The sequence below is a fragment of the Myodes glareolus genome, chromosome 27, assembly GCF_982192425.1.
Source record: "Myodes glareolus chromosome 27, mMyoGla1.1, whole genome shotgun sequence".
Taxonomy (NCBI): Eukaryota; Metazoa; Chordata; class Mammalia; order Rodentia; family Cricetidae; genus Myodes; species Myodes glareolus.
The window spans coordinates 1,800,155-1,819,610 of NC_142052.1; the positions used below are offsets into that span (position 1 = coordinate 1,800,155).

The 19,456-nt window shown below is 44.3% G+C and overlaps 1 protein-coding gene across 2 annotated transcripts in view; it reads left to right on the forward strand.

Annotated features, from left to right (window-relative positions):
- Positions 1 to 19,456, forward strand: part of Reln (reelin) — a 433,437-nt gene that overhangs the window by 363,498 nt on the left and 50,483 nt on the right. For both annotated transcript variants that reach the window (XM_087902405.1, XM_087902404.1), the window contains exons 42-46: positions 2,204 to 2,424; positions 4,481 to 4,628; positions 6,697 to 6,955; positions 7,791 to 8,040; positions 12,588 to 12,756. In XM_087902405.1, coding sequence (XP_087758531.1) covers positions 2,204 to 2,424; positions 4,481 to 4,628; positions 6,697 to 6,955; positions 7,791 to 8,040; positions 12,588 to 12,756 — 1,047 coding nt within the window. The remainder of the gene's footprint in view (positions 1 to 2,203; positions 2,425 to 4,480; positions 4,629 to 6,696; positions 6,956 to 7,790; positions 8,041 to 12,587; positions 12,757 to 19,456) is intronic.

The window sequence follows — 19,456 nt, forward strand, 5'->3', positions numbered from 1 at the left end:
TTTTAACTAAAATATAATCGTATCACTTGCCCCTTCCTTCTCCTCCCTCCAGCCCCCCCAGTGTCCCCTCCCTCCAGTTCCTTCCATGCCCCCACTCTCAAATCAACAGCCCCTACATAATGTTTACATTCAAAACACACGTTGAATTTTCACCTAATGTTATTCACATCACCGTTGTGTCTTTCGGTCTAGAGTCTTTCTCTCCGAGAACGTCCCAATTGTTTCTGCTTTATGCATTTTTATGATGGAGACAAGGTGACGTACCTGAAATTTCAAGTGTGTATTTTAAAGAGAAGACCCTTTGAGCAGGGCTGGCTGGGGAGCAGGTGCTGACATTTGCAAAGAGGATGACAATGGGCATTTTTCAGAGTAAGAGTTCAGCCGAAGGGAACCACAGCCAAAGCAGGCTAGAGCCCATTTGTCACAGCCCTTGTGGTTTCTGTGCCAAGGTGGGCGAACACTAACAAACAAATGTCCAGCCGAGGTGGCTCATTTGTATTCAGAACATTTGAATAAATAAGTTCAAAAAAAGAATCCATGTAGGCTTTCATTAAAACGAAAACTCCGAGCATTTCCCTCAGCTCAGCAGTCTGAGAGTTCAAAAGGTAAGGAGTGCTTTTGCCAAGACTAAATTTTGACAAGTCTAGGAGAACCTGGTTTAATTATGTATTGGCATGGGGGGCATTTTGAGCTCCTGATATAAACAATGTGCCTATATGTGAGAACTTGACTACGTCTATCTTATTCTCTGCCACGCTGCAGAAGCTTCACAAACTTCCTTCTCGTCACCCATGCCCAGCCCTTCACTTCTAATTAGTTTGTCAAATGAAAACTATCCAGAATGGAGCTTGTGTGATAACCAGAAGATGGATAGATTCACGGGGCACAAAAAGAAGAACCCAGGATCTATTCAGTGCCCATCTTCTCTAAAATAATTCCAACTTCTTTGAACTGAGTTTTAGACATGTTTTAAAAATATGTTATTCTGGACTTTTGGTTAATCTAGTTAAATACATAGATTATTTCCAGTGACATGATTGTCACCAAGAACATTATAAGATAATTCGTTTGCCAGTTTCGGTGATGCTGTTGTCTTGGGGAACTGCGGGCAGTGTGGTGGTTGGTTGGTTAGGTTAGTTTGGGGGTCTTTGTATTTTTTTGAAACAGGGTCAATGCTGGTCTAGAACTCTCTCTGTATCCAGGCTGACCTCAAGAGCAACTACTGTGTCAGAAACACTATGTTGGGTGCCATGAAATGGTAGGCTAAAGGAGGCATAGACGTCAGCTGCTACAAGCTCTCTGCTGATAGAAGACATTGGCGTGTTTTAAGTAACTCCAGTTGTTCCGGCTGTAGTACTGTAAGGATGGAAACGCCATCACCATTGCAGAAAAGTGCCCATGTACCTCAGACCCAGAAATTCCACGACCATCCTTCCCAGAGCCGAAAAGGACCTAAACAAACACTCCCCATATGTTCACAAGCAGCCCTGTTCTCCACAGCCCAAAGGTGGGAACAATCAAACCAATGAATGAGTGAGCTGAAAAATCCCTGTAAATCCCGGTGACGGCGCGTCAAGAGGAGGAACATCTGGTACTTGCTGGAAGTGAATGGCCCTTGAAGACATTAACGCTGAGTGAATGTCACTGAACACAAACCATAGGTTGCATGGTTTCATTGCTGTGGCAGACTCAGAGGGGTAAATCCACAGAGAGAGGAAGGGCACTGGCCGTTGCCTGGGAAGAGAAAATGTGGAAAGGCTGCTGGGGTTTTCTTCAGGGTGCAGGAATGCCTTGGAACTCGATAAGGGTAGACAGCATCGGTGGTGTGTAAATGTCACAGGATTGTGCATTTTAAGTGGATCAGGGTTGAGTTTATGTTTCATTGGTTTTACGTCGGGCTTATTTTTAGGATAGTTATGCAGAGTGTTGAGAAGAAGTCTTCACCAAGGGAGCCGGTGTTGGAAGGGTAGGAAGATCAGGAGCAGTTTTCACTAACTGGTAAAATTCAGAAGGTTCTAGAGAAACAGTAACCCTACCTTCAAAAGGAAAGTGGCAAGTCTCATTTTCTTCTCTTTTCTTTAGCGGTGTTTCCTTCCTCTTGAGTTGATACATCAGTAGGAATTTCCCGTTGTTTATGGACCAGATGCGCTAAGGATGTATTGTTCTGTTGAGTAACTTTGAGCCTCTCGGGTGTGTTTTCCAGGTCCGTGCGTTTCCGATGGTACCAGGGATTTTACCCTGCCGGCTCGCAGCCTGTCACGTGGGCCATCGACAATGTCTACATTGGTCCCCAGTGCGAAGAGATGTGCAGTGGGCATGGGAGCTGCATCAATGGGACCAAATGCATCTGTGACCCAGGCTACTCTGGTCCAACCTGCAAAATAAGCACCAAAAATCCTGACTTCCTCAAAGACGATTTTGAAGGTAAGCTTCTCTCCTAAATCCCGGGTAGGTTTTGGAAGAGTTTGCATGTAGGCCCAAGCTGTGATGGTGATTTAACCACTCGTGCGTATTTTAATAATTATTGTTACAACCGCAAATACACGAAAGTCCATTTCTTTCTGTATTGATAGGGCTATATTTGAAACCATGGTTAGTCAGGGAGAATAAGTCTTTGATTGATAGCTAAAAGTTATTTTCACCATGTTTTTGTAAACTCTTTTATTTTTCAACATCTATGTTGTATCGTTAATATCCTGATACTAATGATGAGATAAGCTATACACATGAGAATCTATAAGAAAAAAATAAAACAAATTTTTAATTAATTATATTATATATAATAAATATATATTTAATTAATTATATTGTATAATAATTAAATACTTATTTTTAACTTTTAAAGTGCATTTATTAGTTCTTTGAGAGTTTTGCACGAAGTGTTTTGATATTCACCTCCCTGCTCCAACACTTCCTAGGTCTGTCCATCCACCCTCTTCCCTTCCCAACCAGCTTTGAATCCTTTAGTTACCAAGTTTCTACGGCCCCAACAGTCTTGAATGTGGGGCCTTCCATTGGGAAGAGGTTTTATCAGGGACTGTACTCAGAGAAACATGCCTCTGCCTCTCAACACTGACATCTGCTGGTGGCGTCTTGGCTAGGGTGACCCTTCACGCCCAACTCCCTTCTCCATGCTGGGACCTGCTGGGCGTGTTGGGGTCTTGTCCATCCTGTCACAACTACTATATCTGCACTACTTTTTGTACTACAACTAATTTCTGACAAATGCCAATTGAGAGAATATTTCCAGAGGATAAGCTTGGATATAGGAATGAACTTTTCAGAAATCCAAGTTCTGTCAACTCTTCAGGCGACCCCTCCTCCTTTCCACACCTTCATTTAAAACCCAGAATTTGACATCACGACATGGGATAATAGTGTTACAACAGAGAAAAACAAATATTATAAACTAACAATTGGGGAGCATCTAAATTGTAGATGCACTATTCCCAAACATTAGATTAAACATCTTCATATGATGGTCGAATATACCACCATATCTATGTTAATGTAATCAGACCCAAAAGACTTCGTTTTTCTCTATTTTCTATAAGACTTTTAATATATTCATGGTTTTATAATACAAATTAAAACCAGATTTAGGTACAAATGTAAGATGAAACATTATACTGCCATAAAGCATTTGAACTGTTGGCAGATGCTACAATGTATATGAACCTTGGAAATAATATAATAAATAAAAGAAGCCAGACAGATACATGCACTGTATGTTCTGTTTATGTGAAACATACCAAATAAGTCACTCCTTGGATGTAGAAAACAGAGTGTCTGGTTGCCAGAGATGCAGTAGAGAAGGATGCTCTTTGGTCTAGGCTTCCTCTTGGGGAATGAAAACCTTAAAGCTGTTGCTGGTGAAGGTTTTACATCAGGAATATACTGCATACCTTTGGATTATTCACGGTTAAATTGTTAATACAGTAAACATGTTCTGTGTATTTTACCACAATGAAAGAACGAACTACCTCTAAGGGGCATATCTGAGTACATTTGAGAACTGCCTTTGAAAGACATCCAACAGCAACTATTGAATTATGTTTAAATTTCTTTAATTTTTTTTTAAAATCACCTTTAAAAGATACTGTGTTATTCCTCGGACACTGCCCTTGCATTAGAGTGGAGACATCGCGGGTGGGGTGTGTGCCCTCCCTGTCTCCCGTCTGGCTTCATCCACTTCCTGATACCCAGTTTTCCTCCTTCTGTTCGATGTGGAGGGGCTTACGTGGGTGAGCCACAGATACCTGGGAAAAGACCCTCCTCCGGTGTGTGACCCTTTGTATTAGTCAAGGGCCAAAACTTTGAAGAAGTTCCTATTATAAAGAGTCCTTTTATCCCCCAAATGGCTTCAGTGTTTATGGCTTTGCATCTTTAAGCTGCATGACACGTTAGTCATGTTTCTTTGAAAATATAACGCAGCTGCACTGACGGTCAGAGGTCAAACCACGTTTCTCCACTTTCCCAGGTCAACTGGAATCCGACAGATTCTTACTGATGAGTGGCGCGAAGCCTTCTAGGAAGTGTGGGATCCTGTCCAGTGGGAACAACCTCTTCTTCAATGAGGACGGCTTGCGTATGCTGGTGACTCGGGACCTGGACTTGTCACATGCCAGGTAACTGTAATTATGGACATTGTCAAAGCAGAAGCAGGGAGCTCTCTGGGGCAGTACCTTCCATGCTGACGTTAGACTTCTCTGCTCAGATCCCCACATGTGAAACACAGGTAAACAGCAACAACAACAAACCTAATAGCTGATCCTGGATAATCCAGGACATAATGATATTTAACTTACTCTAACTTCAAGAGAATCATATTGCATCTTCTTTGCCCACCTTCTACTGACTACTTTCATCAGCTCTTGAACTCCGGAGAAAATATGCACATTTATTCTATCGTCTTAACAAGAAGCTCAGTTGAAGCGCAGTGCGTCCTCAAGTTATGCATGATTAATTTTATCTCCATTAGCAAATTTCGTTGAGCGTCTTTTAAGTGCAGACTTAGTCTCCGTAAGTCCGATGCTTCGCTAGCATTGTGAGAAGTCATTTTCTAAATTGAGCATGGTCACTCAAAGCGTTTTTAACTGTCTCGGAGGATTACGTTGTCACAGTGTATATCCCTCAATCACTTGACGAGCCGAAACCTTAACCGCAAAACATAAGATACAGCTTAACGCGTGCAAAATGCAACCCCTGACCTATTTTTAAATGAGCAAGGCAAACAGGTTTATTTGTAAAACCTTCCCCAGGACTTTAAAATGCATCCTAACATTCCCTCTTTCTCCTGGCTCTCTCAATTATTGATCATAAATAATACACTTCTCGAAAGTACAATTCTATCTGAAATAATTGTGTAGTTACTAAAAGCAAACCTTTATTCTACTCCATCCTAATGCACACAGTTTAATTTGATATTCTTCATGTCAGATTTAATAGCAGCCAAGTTCTCTAATTTAGAAGTTAATTAAGTTTTTCTAAATAAGTAATTTTCTAAGCAGTAATTTGGTGTTTCTATCACTAAATTAATGTAAACATCTTTCCCATACAAGCAGATAATATACCCAGTTCTTCCTCGGTAAATACCATCTTTACTCATGTAGACATCGCTAGGCACTAACAATGCATGTTTCCCTTAATCAGATGTTAAAAGCTGCATTCTATAGCTCGGCTAGCTGCATGCTGTGTGGGATTTGCATATATTGACCTTAAAATGTTCAGCGTTAAGATCGCAGTGTTTGCGGAGCCACGGCATAAATAGGTAGAAGTTGGGGAACTGTGAGAGATGAACGGCGCTGTGTATGATACTGATAACATTTATTATCTGTCCTGTTACATTACTGAGTATGTATGTTGAATTTGACGTGGAATTCATTCTGCTTTACCAGTCAGGATAGTGGCCAGGCCAGGCACCAGCAGCTTGGCTGCCAAAGATAACATGTGAACCAGTTTTCCTTGGCACCCCAGCTGCTTGCTGCCACCCTGTCCACCACCTCCATGCCAGCTAGGAAAGCTGCCACTGGCCGGCTGCCACAGTTCTCAGCGGCCAGTATCACCCGCACCCAGGCCCAGCAACAGTCAGAGTCTGGCTCAGCCCACCAACATCCCACACTCACCCTTTCCCTCCCCTGACACAGAAGACAGAAACGAGGCCTAGGCTAAGCACAGCTCTTCCCAAAGTGGCCTGCTCTCCTGAAAAGAGGAGCTACCACGGCTGAACTTAGATGTGTCTCCTAAGGCCAGCGATACAAGATTCGCAAGGCTCGTAGGGATTGGATGACTTTCCCGTTCTTCTAGTTTCAAATACTGACGACCGAAATCCAATTGTTTTCACCAGACAGCAATACACTCTCAGACTTGAACAGCCTTTGGATCTCTCCCAGCATCTTATAAAGTAGCCAAAGAATGCAATGGCATTCAACTCCACTTTCCCCAGGCCCGTTGGAAAAGAGATGCAAGGTACAACTAGAGCCAGAACTGCCATTTTTCACACTGCGCATTTAATTAACTCTCACTCACATTAGAAAGGAAAGTTAAGCTTGGAAGCGATTGTTTGGGGTGCTCATTAAATCGTCACGTTCATGAAAGCCGCCCCTTGCCCCTACGCCGCCCAGGGTGCTTGCCTTTTGTTGGCGAGGCGAATTTCTCTTTGAAGTCAAAGTCTACAGTAAAGTCTTCTGGTGTCAGGTTTGTGCAGTTCTTCGTGAGACTGGGCTGTGGTAAAGGTGTGCCAGACCCCAGGAGCCAGCCCGTGCTTCTACAGTATTCTCTCAATGGCGGCCTCTCCTGGAGTCTCCTTCAAGAGTTCCTCTTCAGCAACTCCAGCAACGTGGGCAGGTACATCGCCTTGGAGATGCCCCTGAAGGCCCGCTCTGCTTCCACGCGCCTCCGCTGGTGGCAGCCGTCTGAAAATGGGCACTTCTATAGCCCCTGGGTGATCGACCAGGTCAGTCCCTTCGGAATTATCTGCTTTAACTTTTATGACCTTAGAGAGTGCGGTTGTCCAGCGCGGTCCTGGTGGAAGCCTGGGCGGATCGAATGACTTGCCCAAGGGCACAGGGCTAGATTAGATATGGTGTTTAGCTTTCCTGTCATTCTCTACACCCCCAATTTCCTATGCCTATAAAAGCAAATGGCACCACAGAAGGCCCAGGTCGAGCTCAGAGAGGATGCTGCCATATGGACAGAGGGACTTTATCAAGCGTGAGACTAGGTTATAATTCTCTGAAAAGGAGAGCATGCAAATCAGCATTGGGGCCACATGCAGTTGGTCGCAAATCCTCTTTTCCAGCCTTTGATGAAAAATAAATAAATAAACCTCCCCACCCCACCCCCGACATCTTTCTGGACCGCTGTAAAGGATCTTCATACATAATACAGCGTATCAAACAGAATTCAGGGACCCTGTTCGCCAACAGTCGAGCTCAAGCAGAGAATTGCAGCTGAAATGCCTCGGGGCGTGACTGTCCCTAAATAGAAATAATCACAGGCAAGCCAAAATTTTGTCCTCCCAGCTTGGCGACGTGTGCTTTCCGAAGGCACAAGTTGGCCCACGAACGACTGTGGATGGCATGGTCAGGCCTTGGGTTTGTTTTCTGCGGCTCCTTGCCAGATGGGCAGGCAGACCCCAGAAACAAAAGCGTTCTCAAAGGTCCCCAGCCCTATGCTGTCATACAACACCCACTCTGAGGCAGCTCAGGGCTCAAAACAAACAAACAAAAACGACCGAACTCTTCCGTACGCTAAAACCAAAATGTGGGGTGTTTTAAAATGCATTTCAGATTCTCATTGGAGGAAACATCTCTGGCAATACAGTCCTGGAAGATGATTTCTCAACTCTGGACAGCAGGAAGTGGCTGCTTCACCCAGGGGGCACCAAGATGCCCGTGTGTGGCTCCACAGGCGATGCCCTTGTCTTCATTGAAAAGGCCAGCACCCGCTACGTGGTCACCACAGACATTGCCGTGAACGAGGACTCATTCCTGCAGATAGATTTTGCTGCCTCCTGCTCAGTCACGGACTCTTGCTATGGTAAGTACTCCACACGCTGAGGGACAGAAGCCTGAGTGCCCGTGGCTGTGGGTACTGTTCAGAACCTCTGTCACGGAGTTAACACGATGACTTAGCAAAGTGCTTACTGAGCAAGCATGGGGGGGGGGACGGAGCTCAGGTGTCCCAGCACCCACATAAAAAAGGCTGAGCATGGTTGTGTGTTCCTGAAATGCTACCCTGGGAAGGCAAAGACCTTCATGTATGCTAGGCAGATCTCCAGAGCTCACTGGCCAGCCAGTTTGATTAATCAATGCGCTCTGAGCTCAGTAACAGTCCATATCTCAAAAAGTAAGTCGGAGAAGTGATTAAGGAAAGCATTCAGTGTCGGCCTCTGGCTTACACACACATCTACAAGCACATATATGAATACGCGCGCGCGCGCACACACACACACACACACACACACACACACACACACACAGTTCAATACCTAAGTGCTAGTGTTAAGTACACAAATGATCGCAGGCCATGTTAAGTTCTTGGGACATTCTTGAAGCTTTAATTTTTCTCCACAACTTTCTATTGTAAATAGAGTATATTTTTGAAAACACGGTGACTACACTGAGTTTTAGAAAGTTACTTTCCTCCTAGGGATGTAGCTTAGTTGGAAGATTGTTGCCTAGCACACATGAAGCCCTGAGTTCACTCCCCAGCCCTGTGTAAAATGTGCGTGATACCACGTGCCTGTTATTCAAGCCCTCAGGAGGAAAATGCAAGCTGCCATCCCTGCAGTTTTGACCCTTCACCTGAATTTACAGACGCCGGGGGATTACCGAGGAGTTGCAGTCCTATACCACCTTCCAGGACACCCCGAGGCTGATAGGGGCCCTTGTCTGTCTTAGATTCGAGGGCGTGGGGATTCGAGGAGCTTGGCTACTTTCCAGTTTCCATGTAACCAGGTCTTGATATTCTTATGATTTTGAACCTAGGAAATATCCCAGAAATATTTTTTGTGCTTCAAACACAGTTGACACCAGTCATGGAGGGAGGGAGGTGGTGGAATTTGTGAAAGGAAAGATGAACCAGCAGAAGGTGCATATTCTGTATTCAGTAGGTACATTCTGCTTGAAGAGACGCCTCAAGAATGCAGAATACAGGAGATGGCTGTGGAAGAGTGTTCTATGGAGCGAGCCTGATATCACACCAAGTCAGGACAGGGAGAGAGGATGAATGGCTGTCCCTTCCTAAAAGAATAGCTTTAGACAAAGAGCTAAGTCTCCTTTGGATCTTCATGGCTGGAGTGGATTTTAAGGGTAGATAGATTGGAGGAGCCATCTCCAACTGGGTCAGCTAAACTTTGGCTTAAGAAGGGAAGCAGTAAAGAAAGCTCCCCCAGCCCCCAGGGAAGCAGTAAAGAAAGCTCCCCCAGCCCAAAGGGAAGCAGTAAAGAAAGCTTCCCAGCCCCCAAGGAAGCTGTGGGAGAGCAAAGCATCCTGGCCCTCATCCTCCAGTAGCCTATGGAGCTAATGGAAATAGCAAAGGAGTAAGTAGCAGCAGCAGCAGGACCAGCCTTTGGCCCTCGACCAGCTGTGTGTGCTTCTACCACAGGCGGGCACAGGCTCCCAGGAGGGGCAGGAAGTAAGAAAATGAAGGACAGAGTAAGTCGGGAGAGCCGCAAATTTTGAAGGACTTTAAAGAGCAGTTGCAGAAATTTGTGCTCGACAGTCATAGATATCATAGATGTTGTAAGTACGGAGGGGTGTGGTCCTAGTTTCTGCTCTGTTGCTGTGGAAACAACCCTGACAAAACCATCTTAGGGAGGAAAGAAAGTTTATTTCCTCTCACAGTCCCAGATTACAGCCCATCATGGCGGGGACGACAAGACAGGGACATCAAATAGTCTGGTCACACTATAGTCGGAACACAGAGAGACAGGACATCAAATACCCAGGTCACACTATAGTCGGAACACAGAGAGACAGGGACATCAAATACCCAGGTCACTCTATAGTCGGAACACAGAGAGACAGGGACATCAAATACCCAGGTCACTCTATAGTCAGAGAGAGACAGGACATCAAATACCCAGGTCACACTATAGTCGGAGCACAGAGAGACAGGACATCAAATACCCAGGTCACACTATAGTCAGAGTACAGAGAAACGAATGTGTATGTGCTCGTTTGAATGTTTGCTCGATCAGCGCTGTTTCTCCACTCTTGTATAGTTCAAGACTCTGCCTAGGGAATGGCACTGCCCATAGCTGTCTGGTTCTTCTTCTATCAACCACTTTAAGGCAATCCCCACAAGCCAAACTATTGCAGACAGCTCCCCACTGAGTCATTTTTACCAGGTGACTCTGGGCTGTGGCAGAAAGTTGCTCGTCACAAGAATTGTAATATGCTCTAGGAGAGACTGGCTCTGTGACGGTTAGCATAAAGGAATCCTAATAAATAAGGTGGAGCAGTGATCTCCAGTGAGGGCCTCAGGGAGGACGGCGATAGGGTGCTGTGCTGGTGTGAAGAGAAGCAGAAAGGACGAAGGTAGCGTGAGACAGTGAGAACAACTAAATCTACCAGGACTAAGTAATGGCCTCCACACAGGGAACTCAACAGAGGAGTCAACTTTTGGAAGTGATGTCTTAATTTCAAACCCAGAGAAAGAGTGTCAAAATATCATCCTTGCTGAAGTTTAGTGGTTACTAAAATTTGTTTGTTTATGGAAGGAAGTGGTGTGGTTTTCTTGGTTCTAGTGACAATACTTCTTGGACCCATAAGAAGGACCTGTCTAGACTGTTCTTCTCAATGTATTCAGCGTCCAGTGTAATGCCAGAATCAGTAAGCCCTGGCTGAATGAGTCAAATCAGTTTGGAGACATAAAACGTGTAGGTGTTGTTGCAGCCTGAGTGTGTATGTATGGAATAGGAGGCCAGAGAGATGTCTGGAAGGAATGTACAAAGCTCCCCTAGTAAACGAAAGAGTCAGCGTGAAGAGGGGATGCCTGGAATAATGATCTCAACTGAAAGAATCAGAGAGTGATCAGTGATGTCTGAGACCATAAGGACACATACAACGAAGGCTGGGCATTGTCCGTATCTAGAAAGCTTAAAGGAGCATACGGCCTCATGTTGGCCACACAGAATCCCCTGGGGCTCTTCAGAGCTGCTGACCCCAGGCCCAGGGTCCAGAAAGTTTGGGGAAGAGACTGACCATGAAATGCATGCACCAAGAGTTTCTCAAGGTACCCAAGGAGGTTCAGTGTGCAGCTAAGATTGAAAGGTACCCAAGGAGTTTGAGTGTGCAGCTAAGATTGAAAGTTGTTACCTTAGATCAAGCAGGAAAGTGGGAACTGAGGCAGCTCACAACGCACTCGTAGCCAGCAGAGCAGCAAAGACGGGAAAAGCTGACTGTTTCAGAGAAAGAACGGGGAAGGAGAGAACTATCTTTCTGCAGACCCCAGTCTCACTGCTGCGTTTACACAAACTCCATGACTTTCAGGTGGCTCTCTATGCATCCTTGGCTCCCCAGTGTTGTCCCTTTGTGTAAAAGAGTGAAATATAAATATATAAGGAAAGAGATGGTGTCGTTTCTAAGAAGTGTTGTTTATAATGAGAGCAAAATGGACGTAACTGGCCAGAATGTTTGTGGGGTGGTCAAAATCTAAAAGACTGGGGTTAGAGAGATGACTTGGTGCTAAGAGAACTTGCTATTCTTAAAGAGGAGTGAGGTTTGGTTCCCAACACCCGCGCTGGATGCCTCACAACTGTCTGTACCTCAAAAGAGGAGCCTCTTTTGGTCTCTACGGGCAGCCACCCAGACACACACACACACACACACAAATAAAAATAATTCTGTCTAAAATTTTTGAAGACTGCTCAATTCTTTTGCATATTTAAAAGAGATCATTAAATATAGCAGTGACTAAAAGGACATGAGATTGAAGGGGACTTGTTGAGAAGGGTTATCAGACAGGGCGTTGAGTGTACAGGACTAGAGTTCACCGTGTAGAGTATGTAATACATCGGCTGCTCATATACGCATAGCAGCATAGGAACCAATAACGTGTGATTTTTCTAACAGGTTCTCATTATAATGCGTGATTTGGGGAAAGTTGTTCTATTTCACTTGTTTATATCTCCTTAAAAGGAGTTGTAGTTCAACATTATTAAAAATTAGCACTAATGGCCAGGCCTTGTGGTCCACATCTTTAATCCTAGCACTCAGATCTCTGTGAGGCCAGCCTGATCTACACAGTGAGTTCCAGGACTGTGTGAGAGAGCGACCCTGTCTCTAAAAGACAAAAAATAAAACAAACAAAAAAGCAAAAATAAACAGAGAGATAAACCAAACTGGCAAACATTTCAAAGTCAGAAACACAAATATAGGGAATAAGTAATACTATTTCATTACATTTGTGCCATATATACATATACATATACATACACACACACATACATACACACACATACACACACACATACACACACACACATACACACACATACACACACACACACACAGTAAGCTACTGTGGTCCCCGGCTCCGCAGGCATGTGTTGGCTTTAAGAACACTACTTCCCGTTTCAGCTATTGAACTTGAATACTCGGTGGATCTGGGGCTATCGTGGCACCCGTTGCTGAGGGACTGCCTGCCCACTAACGTCGAGTGCAGCCGCTACCACCTGCAGCGGATCCTGGTGTCAGACACTTTCAACAAGTGGACCAGAATCACCCTGCCCCTGCCTCCTTACACCAGGTATTGCTACTTCTGCCTGTATCACCCCGATGTACGTCAGGTTTTAGCCAGACCAAGTTTAAATGAGATGCATGAGAATTTGCTACTTATCTGAATATATATTAAGGCTAACTCAATAAGAAAAGTGGAAGTCAGTTTTTATGGGGAAGTTCTTTTTTCCTAAAATCCAGGCTTTTCCTGACTTTTAGTGCTAATAATTTTTTAAGACTGGCTTATACAAGAAAACACTAGTTGCAACATCACAGCTTCTCCTACATGATTTAGAGATGCCAAGAAGCAGCCATTTAAGACCACTGGATGCAAAATAGATTTAAATGCAATCTATTTTTCTGCCACTTAAACCACTGTCCATACAGTGGTTAGTGGTTTTCATATAAATGAAGATAGCAAATAAATGTGTCCTAACATTAGCCTCTGCTTTCCAAACCTTATTTTGAATATTACTTTGGAATTTATCACCTGGAGCTCCTGTGGAAAGCAACCGTAAGGGCTTCATCCACTTCACCGACGGCAAATAACTTGGTTTGAAAAATGTGCCTGGGGCTGGAGAGATGGCTCAGCCGTTAAGAGCATTGCCTGCTCTTCCAAAGGTCCTGAGTTCAATTCCCAGCAACCACATGGTGGCTCACAACCATCTGTAATGAGGTCTGGTGCCCTCTTCTGGCCTGCAGGCATGCATGTAGTCAGAATATTGTGTACATAATAAATAAATAAATAAATAAATAAATAAATAAATAAATAAATAAATATTTTTGAAAAAAGAAAGAAGAAAAAAGTGCTGCTGGTGACAAACCTGAATCATGTGTGCGTTGGAACGTGGAGGGTCAATTCTCCCCAGGGGAACCGCGCTCTACAATTCCTTTGCCACCAACAGCGAGTGTGGAGCCTTAGGAAAGTGTTAAGGTTGCGGTTAGCACCCCTGTTTGCTCCGCAGAAACCTGGCCGGCTGCTGCCGTTAGCGGAGAAGGAGGAGAACGAACTCAGTGTGGAACAAGAGTTACAGTTTGGGCTCATTATTCTCCCGTCACCTCCCTGCACATGAAGAATGAGTAAATCCCCCTAGCAAAGGACCTTACAATGCAAGCATTCATCTGGGGCGTAACTCTTCCTGGGATTATCATAAACGGAGTGGCTTCTGCCTCTCAGAGCCTACGGCTGCTTTACAATTGCTGGCTCGGAGGCAGGGGACAATATTAACTGTGAGGCAGAGCTGCCAAGTTTAAATGAGTTTAAATGAGATACGTGAGATTTTGTTGCTCGTTAAAGGTATTGCTGTACATGAATTATTAAGGCGATCTTAATAAGTTACGGGGAAAAAAACCTCCATTAAGGCAGCTGTCTTTTAAGTCTTTATGAATTCTATGAATTATTACCCAGCTACTTGGCAGCATTTGGCAAATAAGCGACATTCTAAGATTTACTCCGGCTGCTCATTATACCCTTGAGATGTCTACCAAAGAAAGGTAATTATTCCTCATATTTTAATCTGTCTTTTAATTGTCTCTTGCTCGCACTCGCAAGAATTTTGACCCTTTCAAATGATACGTGGAAAATCTGATGAGCATCCATTTTCCCCTGTTACCATAGTGAAAAGACACAGTTTGTTTCCTATATCACCCTCAGGGCTCATTGTCATACGAGGGTCTTAAAGGTGACTCCGCCTTACAGCCCACCCCGCTGAGAAATTCGGAGAGGAATGGGCATAGGGGAAGCCCAGGCTGGACCCAGCTCTGTGCATGGTTTGCCATATGCCAAGAGAGCTCATGAAAAGTCTCAGATGACTGGCTCAGACACATGCTGCCCGTCTCTCCTGCTTCCACACTCTGCCCTGTGGCTTTCAAGGCTTTTCCTTGTTTTTAGTTAACGAACTTCAGTGGTGGAACACCTGTGTTTATCATGCATGAGGCCCTTGGTTTGATCCCCAGTGCAGATAGGTTGGTAGCTCGGTAGGTAAGCAAGCAGACAGACATACAGACAGACAAGTTAAACTAACTGACTCCCTAAAAGTCTGGGAATGTGCTGAAGCGTCTATGCAATCTGCAAGACCTGAGTTTGTAGCTGTTTGCTGTAAACAAGGTGCATGCTAAGTAGGGCTCAGCCCTAACTGTGACCACCAGACAGCTGAAACCTAGCTACTGTCTTATGATATGGCTTTAAGGAGGATCCGGGTATTGCTGGTAATGGGTGTAAATGGAAGACGGTCGCCCACAAATTGCCGTCAAACATTTCACTCTGCTGAAATAGCCAGGTCTCCAGGAGCAATTGTTTATCCATTCAGACATAATCTTTTTTTTAAAAAAAATGCTTTTAAGTACTGAATTGTTTACTAGTCTTTAGTCCATACTGGGTTGAACTTTCAGTTCAGTAAAAGACAGGGGCCTTCACCAGAGATCATCCAAACTCTAACTATAGGATCCGTTGTGATGGGATGGAGTACCGGAAGGTGGTGCTTGATCAGGAAGGCAGAGGATAGTTTCTTAAGAAAGGATTAACTTAAGTAAGATCTGAAGGTGAACTGGGGAAGGAGAAAGGTCGAAAATGTTCCAGGCAAGGAGAATGCCCCGTAGTGGCAGGAAGTTGGTGTGTCTGAGTTCAGACGGAGAGAAGGGAAGAAAATGAGATGTGAAATGGTATCAAACCATAAAGAACCGGATGCACTAAATATGGGGCTTTCTTAAAGCAATGCATACACATCCGTTAGAGTGTGCAGGAGTAAGGGGCTTGGTGAGGTCTGGAGTTAGAAAAGCTTATTATTGTAACTGGAGAATCAATTCGGGAAGGTGAGAGTCTCAGAAAGAGAGGGTGGGGCAGATTGGGATTGGGAGGGTGGTTAATATGTTCTCAGTGGACATATCGAGAAACTCAGATTGCATGCTGGGTGAGCTGATGACGAAGAGGACATCGTAGAGTGAGAAAGGGGCAGTGTTGAAGGTCCTCCTGCTCCCCGAGAGACAGGCAGTGCCTCTTCCTGATCGGGGATACCGAGAGGGGACACAAGCTGTATCAGACTCTGCTCCAGGCATTGCGGGGTTAAAACCCGAGAATTTGGTGTCGTTTTTTTACCTTTATTCTTTGCCATGTGCAGTGGTAAAGTCAGAGCTTCCTGGAAAACCGTCCATAAAATCAAAATGAATGAGAACCGTTTGTGTAGCCCTGACAGAAGCGAGCCCAGAGCGGCAGGATGATACTGTCTGAACCTCTCTCCCTCCTGGCAGAGGCTGTAACCTGTTGGAGGACCTGAAAATGCTTCCTGCGAACTGTAACTTAAGGCTATGCTGAGGGACAGGCTAGAAATGCCACAGGTGTTGAACACTTGGAGATTGTATTGAACATGTACCGTGTTCTTCAGATGTCCACTAGGTTTAACATGTACCGTTCTTCAGATGTCCACTAGGTTTAACATGTACCGTGTCCTTCAGATGTCCACTAGGTTTAACATGTACCGTGTCCTTCAGATGTCCACTAGGTTTAACATGTACCGTGTCCTTCAGATGTCCACTAGGTTTAACATGTACCGTGTTCTTCAGATATCCAAGAGAGTCTTGAGTTCGTTTTGTTAAAGAGATTCCCTGCGGCTGCCTGGATACTCCGTTTCTTCTGTTGTTTTTCCAGGACAACAGTATGTTTTGAGAGGTTTCTTTTGCAAGCCATTCATATAATGGAACCACATATTCAAATGTTAAAACTAAGCAGAGAAAGAGAAATACTGTACCCGTCTTGCATGCCATCTTCTCCTACGTCATCTGACAGTTTGAACATCACTGCTATGCTTCTACCAACAGTTTATTGGCATTTGGCATCCACAAAACGTAGGGATTTTGTATAAACCACTGAGTCCTCCGTACTAAAAAAGTTGTTATGTTGGCATTCGTGTGAGATTGGTAAAACCTGTGTTCATCTTTTCTATAATAGAGACACGGCTGCCTCTGAGCCGTATGGGGTGCCCACGTATTCCAAGATTTCATCAGAGAATTTGATATTTGACTGGTCTTATACATATAGGCGAACTGTTAAGAGTGCTTTTACAGCTAAATATAAACCATCCTCCATAGACAAGAAATGTTGTAAACTGTCGAAAATCTCCTGTATTTGATGACTACTGTGATGTATTGAAGCTCTCAGTAGGTTTATTCAGAATATTATAGTTTTTCTTATTGCTGTCTGTGATTTTTTTAAACACAATTGATTTTTAAAAGTTATTTTGTTGAAAGATGATAGTCATTCCTTTTTATTTCTAATTCTGAAATTTAAAATATCTTAGGCTTTTAAAGGGATTTTATTGGCTTACATTTTTATTTATTTAAAAGGCAAGCATACAAAGTTAAGAGACTGGTGTACCAGACTCCCAGGTACTCACTAGCTAGTTTGAATGCATTATCAACATTGAGTACCCCCACGTACTCCTAACCCCACGCTATTGTGAAGCAAATTCCAGACATCGTAGCATTTCCACTGCAGATAGTGCCGTGCACATTACTGGACGAGAAGAGCATTTTAGACGCTATGATGCAGTTATCACAGCTAGAGAGGGCAAAGTCTTGTTTAGAACTTCTTCAACATTTGTTACTCAGATTTCCTTATCTCACAAAGTTTGCCAATCATAAACTAATTGGTTGAACTACCTCCTGAGCCTCCTTTAGCCTCCAGTTCTCTTCCTCCTTTTGTAGACATGGCTGGCCAGAGCGAGGTCGTTTGCTTTCCCCAGGTCGCACAACCAGTGGCTGAACCTAGCTGGACACAGCAAACTTCACTCTAGCTGGACACAACAAACGTCACTACTTGTTTCCTCTCAAGGGAAAAGAAAAGCCTGGTGGAGTTGACTCGTGCAAATTCTCCTATGGCTGACTGGTTTTTGTATGCGTTGTGATAAAGTTTCAAAAGATTTACTTCATAGAAATTCAAAATATCCCTGGAGGCTGGATAAATGCTATATAATCACACTTATTATAAGTCAAGTGATCTGGGCCTCCTCGCAGTGCTTCATTAGTAAATTGTGTGAGCGTGAAGTCCCTGCACCTCACCATCTCCATCAGAGGTGAGAGAGAGAGAGAGAGAGCTAGCAGGGTTCCTGGTGCAACTCCTTACCTTCTCCATCAGAGGAGAGAGAGACAGAGCTAGCGTGGTTCCTGGTGCGTCTCTTTGAGAGCAAAGGGTAACATCACTGAGGGATCAGAGACCGGAAATGACAGCCATGGCTTTTTTCAAAGGCGTTCTTCTCATCAGGGTGATAACGGAAGTCTCTCTGGGTGAGTGGAGTCATCCTACAGAAGCTCAGAGTATGAAATGTTCACTGAAGTCTGTTAAGAGGTGTGGCCACATCATGGAGGAGGCCCACGGAATGACCGCGTCTGGAAACGGTGTTGTCTGCACTAACATATTAGCTCTTCAGCAGTGGGTAGTTACTCACCTACATTTTGAAGCACTTTCCATGTGTTGATGGGGAGGGAGTGGTATAAATTCAGAAAATAATCAAAAGGAGAGATTTCGAGGTTATGTGAAATAAGAAACTGGCTCTGGGGCCATTTTTCCTCCAACTCCAAGAAGCAGCAGCTGGTAGCAGCCGTCATTATAAGGGACCTTCAGGATAAGCAACGACACCTGCCAAGGGATGTGCCAAAACACTCGTAGGTCTTGGTAAACATGAACTAATTAATTTTCACAACACCCCTGTGAGTCAGGAAGCTGCATTTTCTGAGCTTTACAGATGGGAAAGTGTCAGCACATAGACCTAAGTGATTTGGTCCCTCTGACAGGGAGGCCAGGCAGGCCTGGGAATTCTTGATCTATTGGAAAGGCTTAGAGGTTGAATCCGACACCAGTGTTCTCACTCTGAACTTACTGTACTCCTTTCCTTTAATGAAAGTGCTGCTTCTTCCTGTAATATAATAATGGATGAGCACACACCACTGCCTGGGAGTATGTGATTATTTGATATCGCTAGTCCTAAGAATCTAAAACCATCACGTTTCAAACTTGACCTCCTTGTTGTGTCTAGACGTTTACTTCCTCGCCATGAACGTAGAACTCACTGGTGCCAGAATACAATAGAGCACCCCGTTATCTTTGGACCCATTGACCAACTCCAGGCTTAGTACAATCTTCACAGGGTCCCTACTGATCCCTTTTCTGTGGGACTCCAAAGAATGGCACAGACTAAAAAGGGGTGGGGTTAGAAGTCTGCGCAAGGGCTGTCACCTCCAGAAATTCATCTGGTTTAAGTCCCCTACTCAGTCATTCTGTCCAGGCTGTGACTGAACAAAACCAGTGGTCGGAAAGCTGCTCCCTGCTAGTCAGCTCTTCTCCTCTGACAGCCGTCAAAGCTAGCTACCCCAGTTCCTCCCCAACCTCCCGGAAAGGTGTCTCTTATTTGCTTTCCCCAGGAATCTTTATTGCCGCCGACTTAATATTCTTTCAGCAGGTGTTTATGAAATCCCATTTGTGAGTGTCACAGACAACGGGATGATAAATGGAGAGGGTAATCTAACGAAAGAAACTGCTTTAAAATGTAAGGTGACAGAGGCTTTAGTGAAACATGTATCTGATATTAAGAGCACGGGGAAAGTTTATTACTTATTATTATCTGTAAGGACTGAAGACAGACAGCAACCCTACCTTTAAGAAAACTTGTAGCCAGAAGCAAAAGAGGGAATAAATCTGTGTATGTTGGCTGCAGATCCGAGTGCATGGTTATGAGCTATGG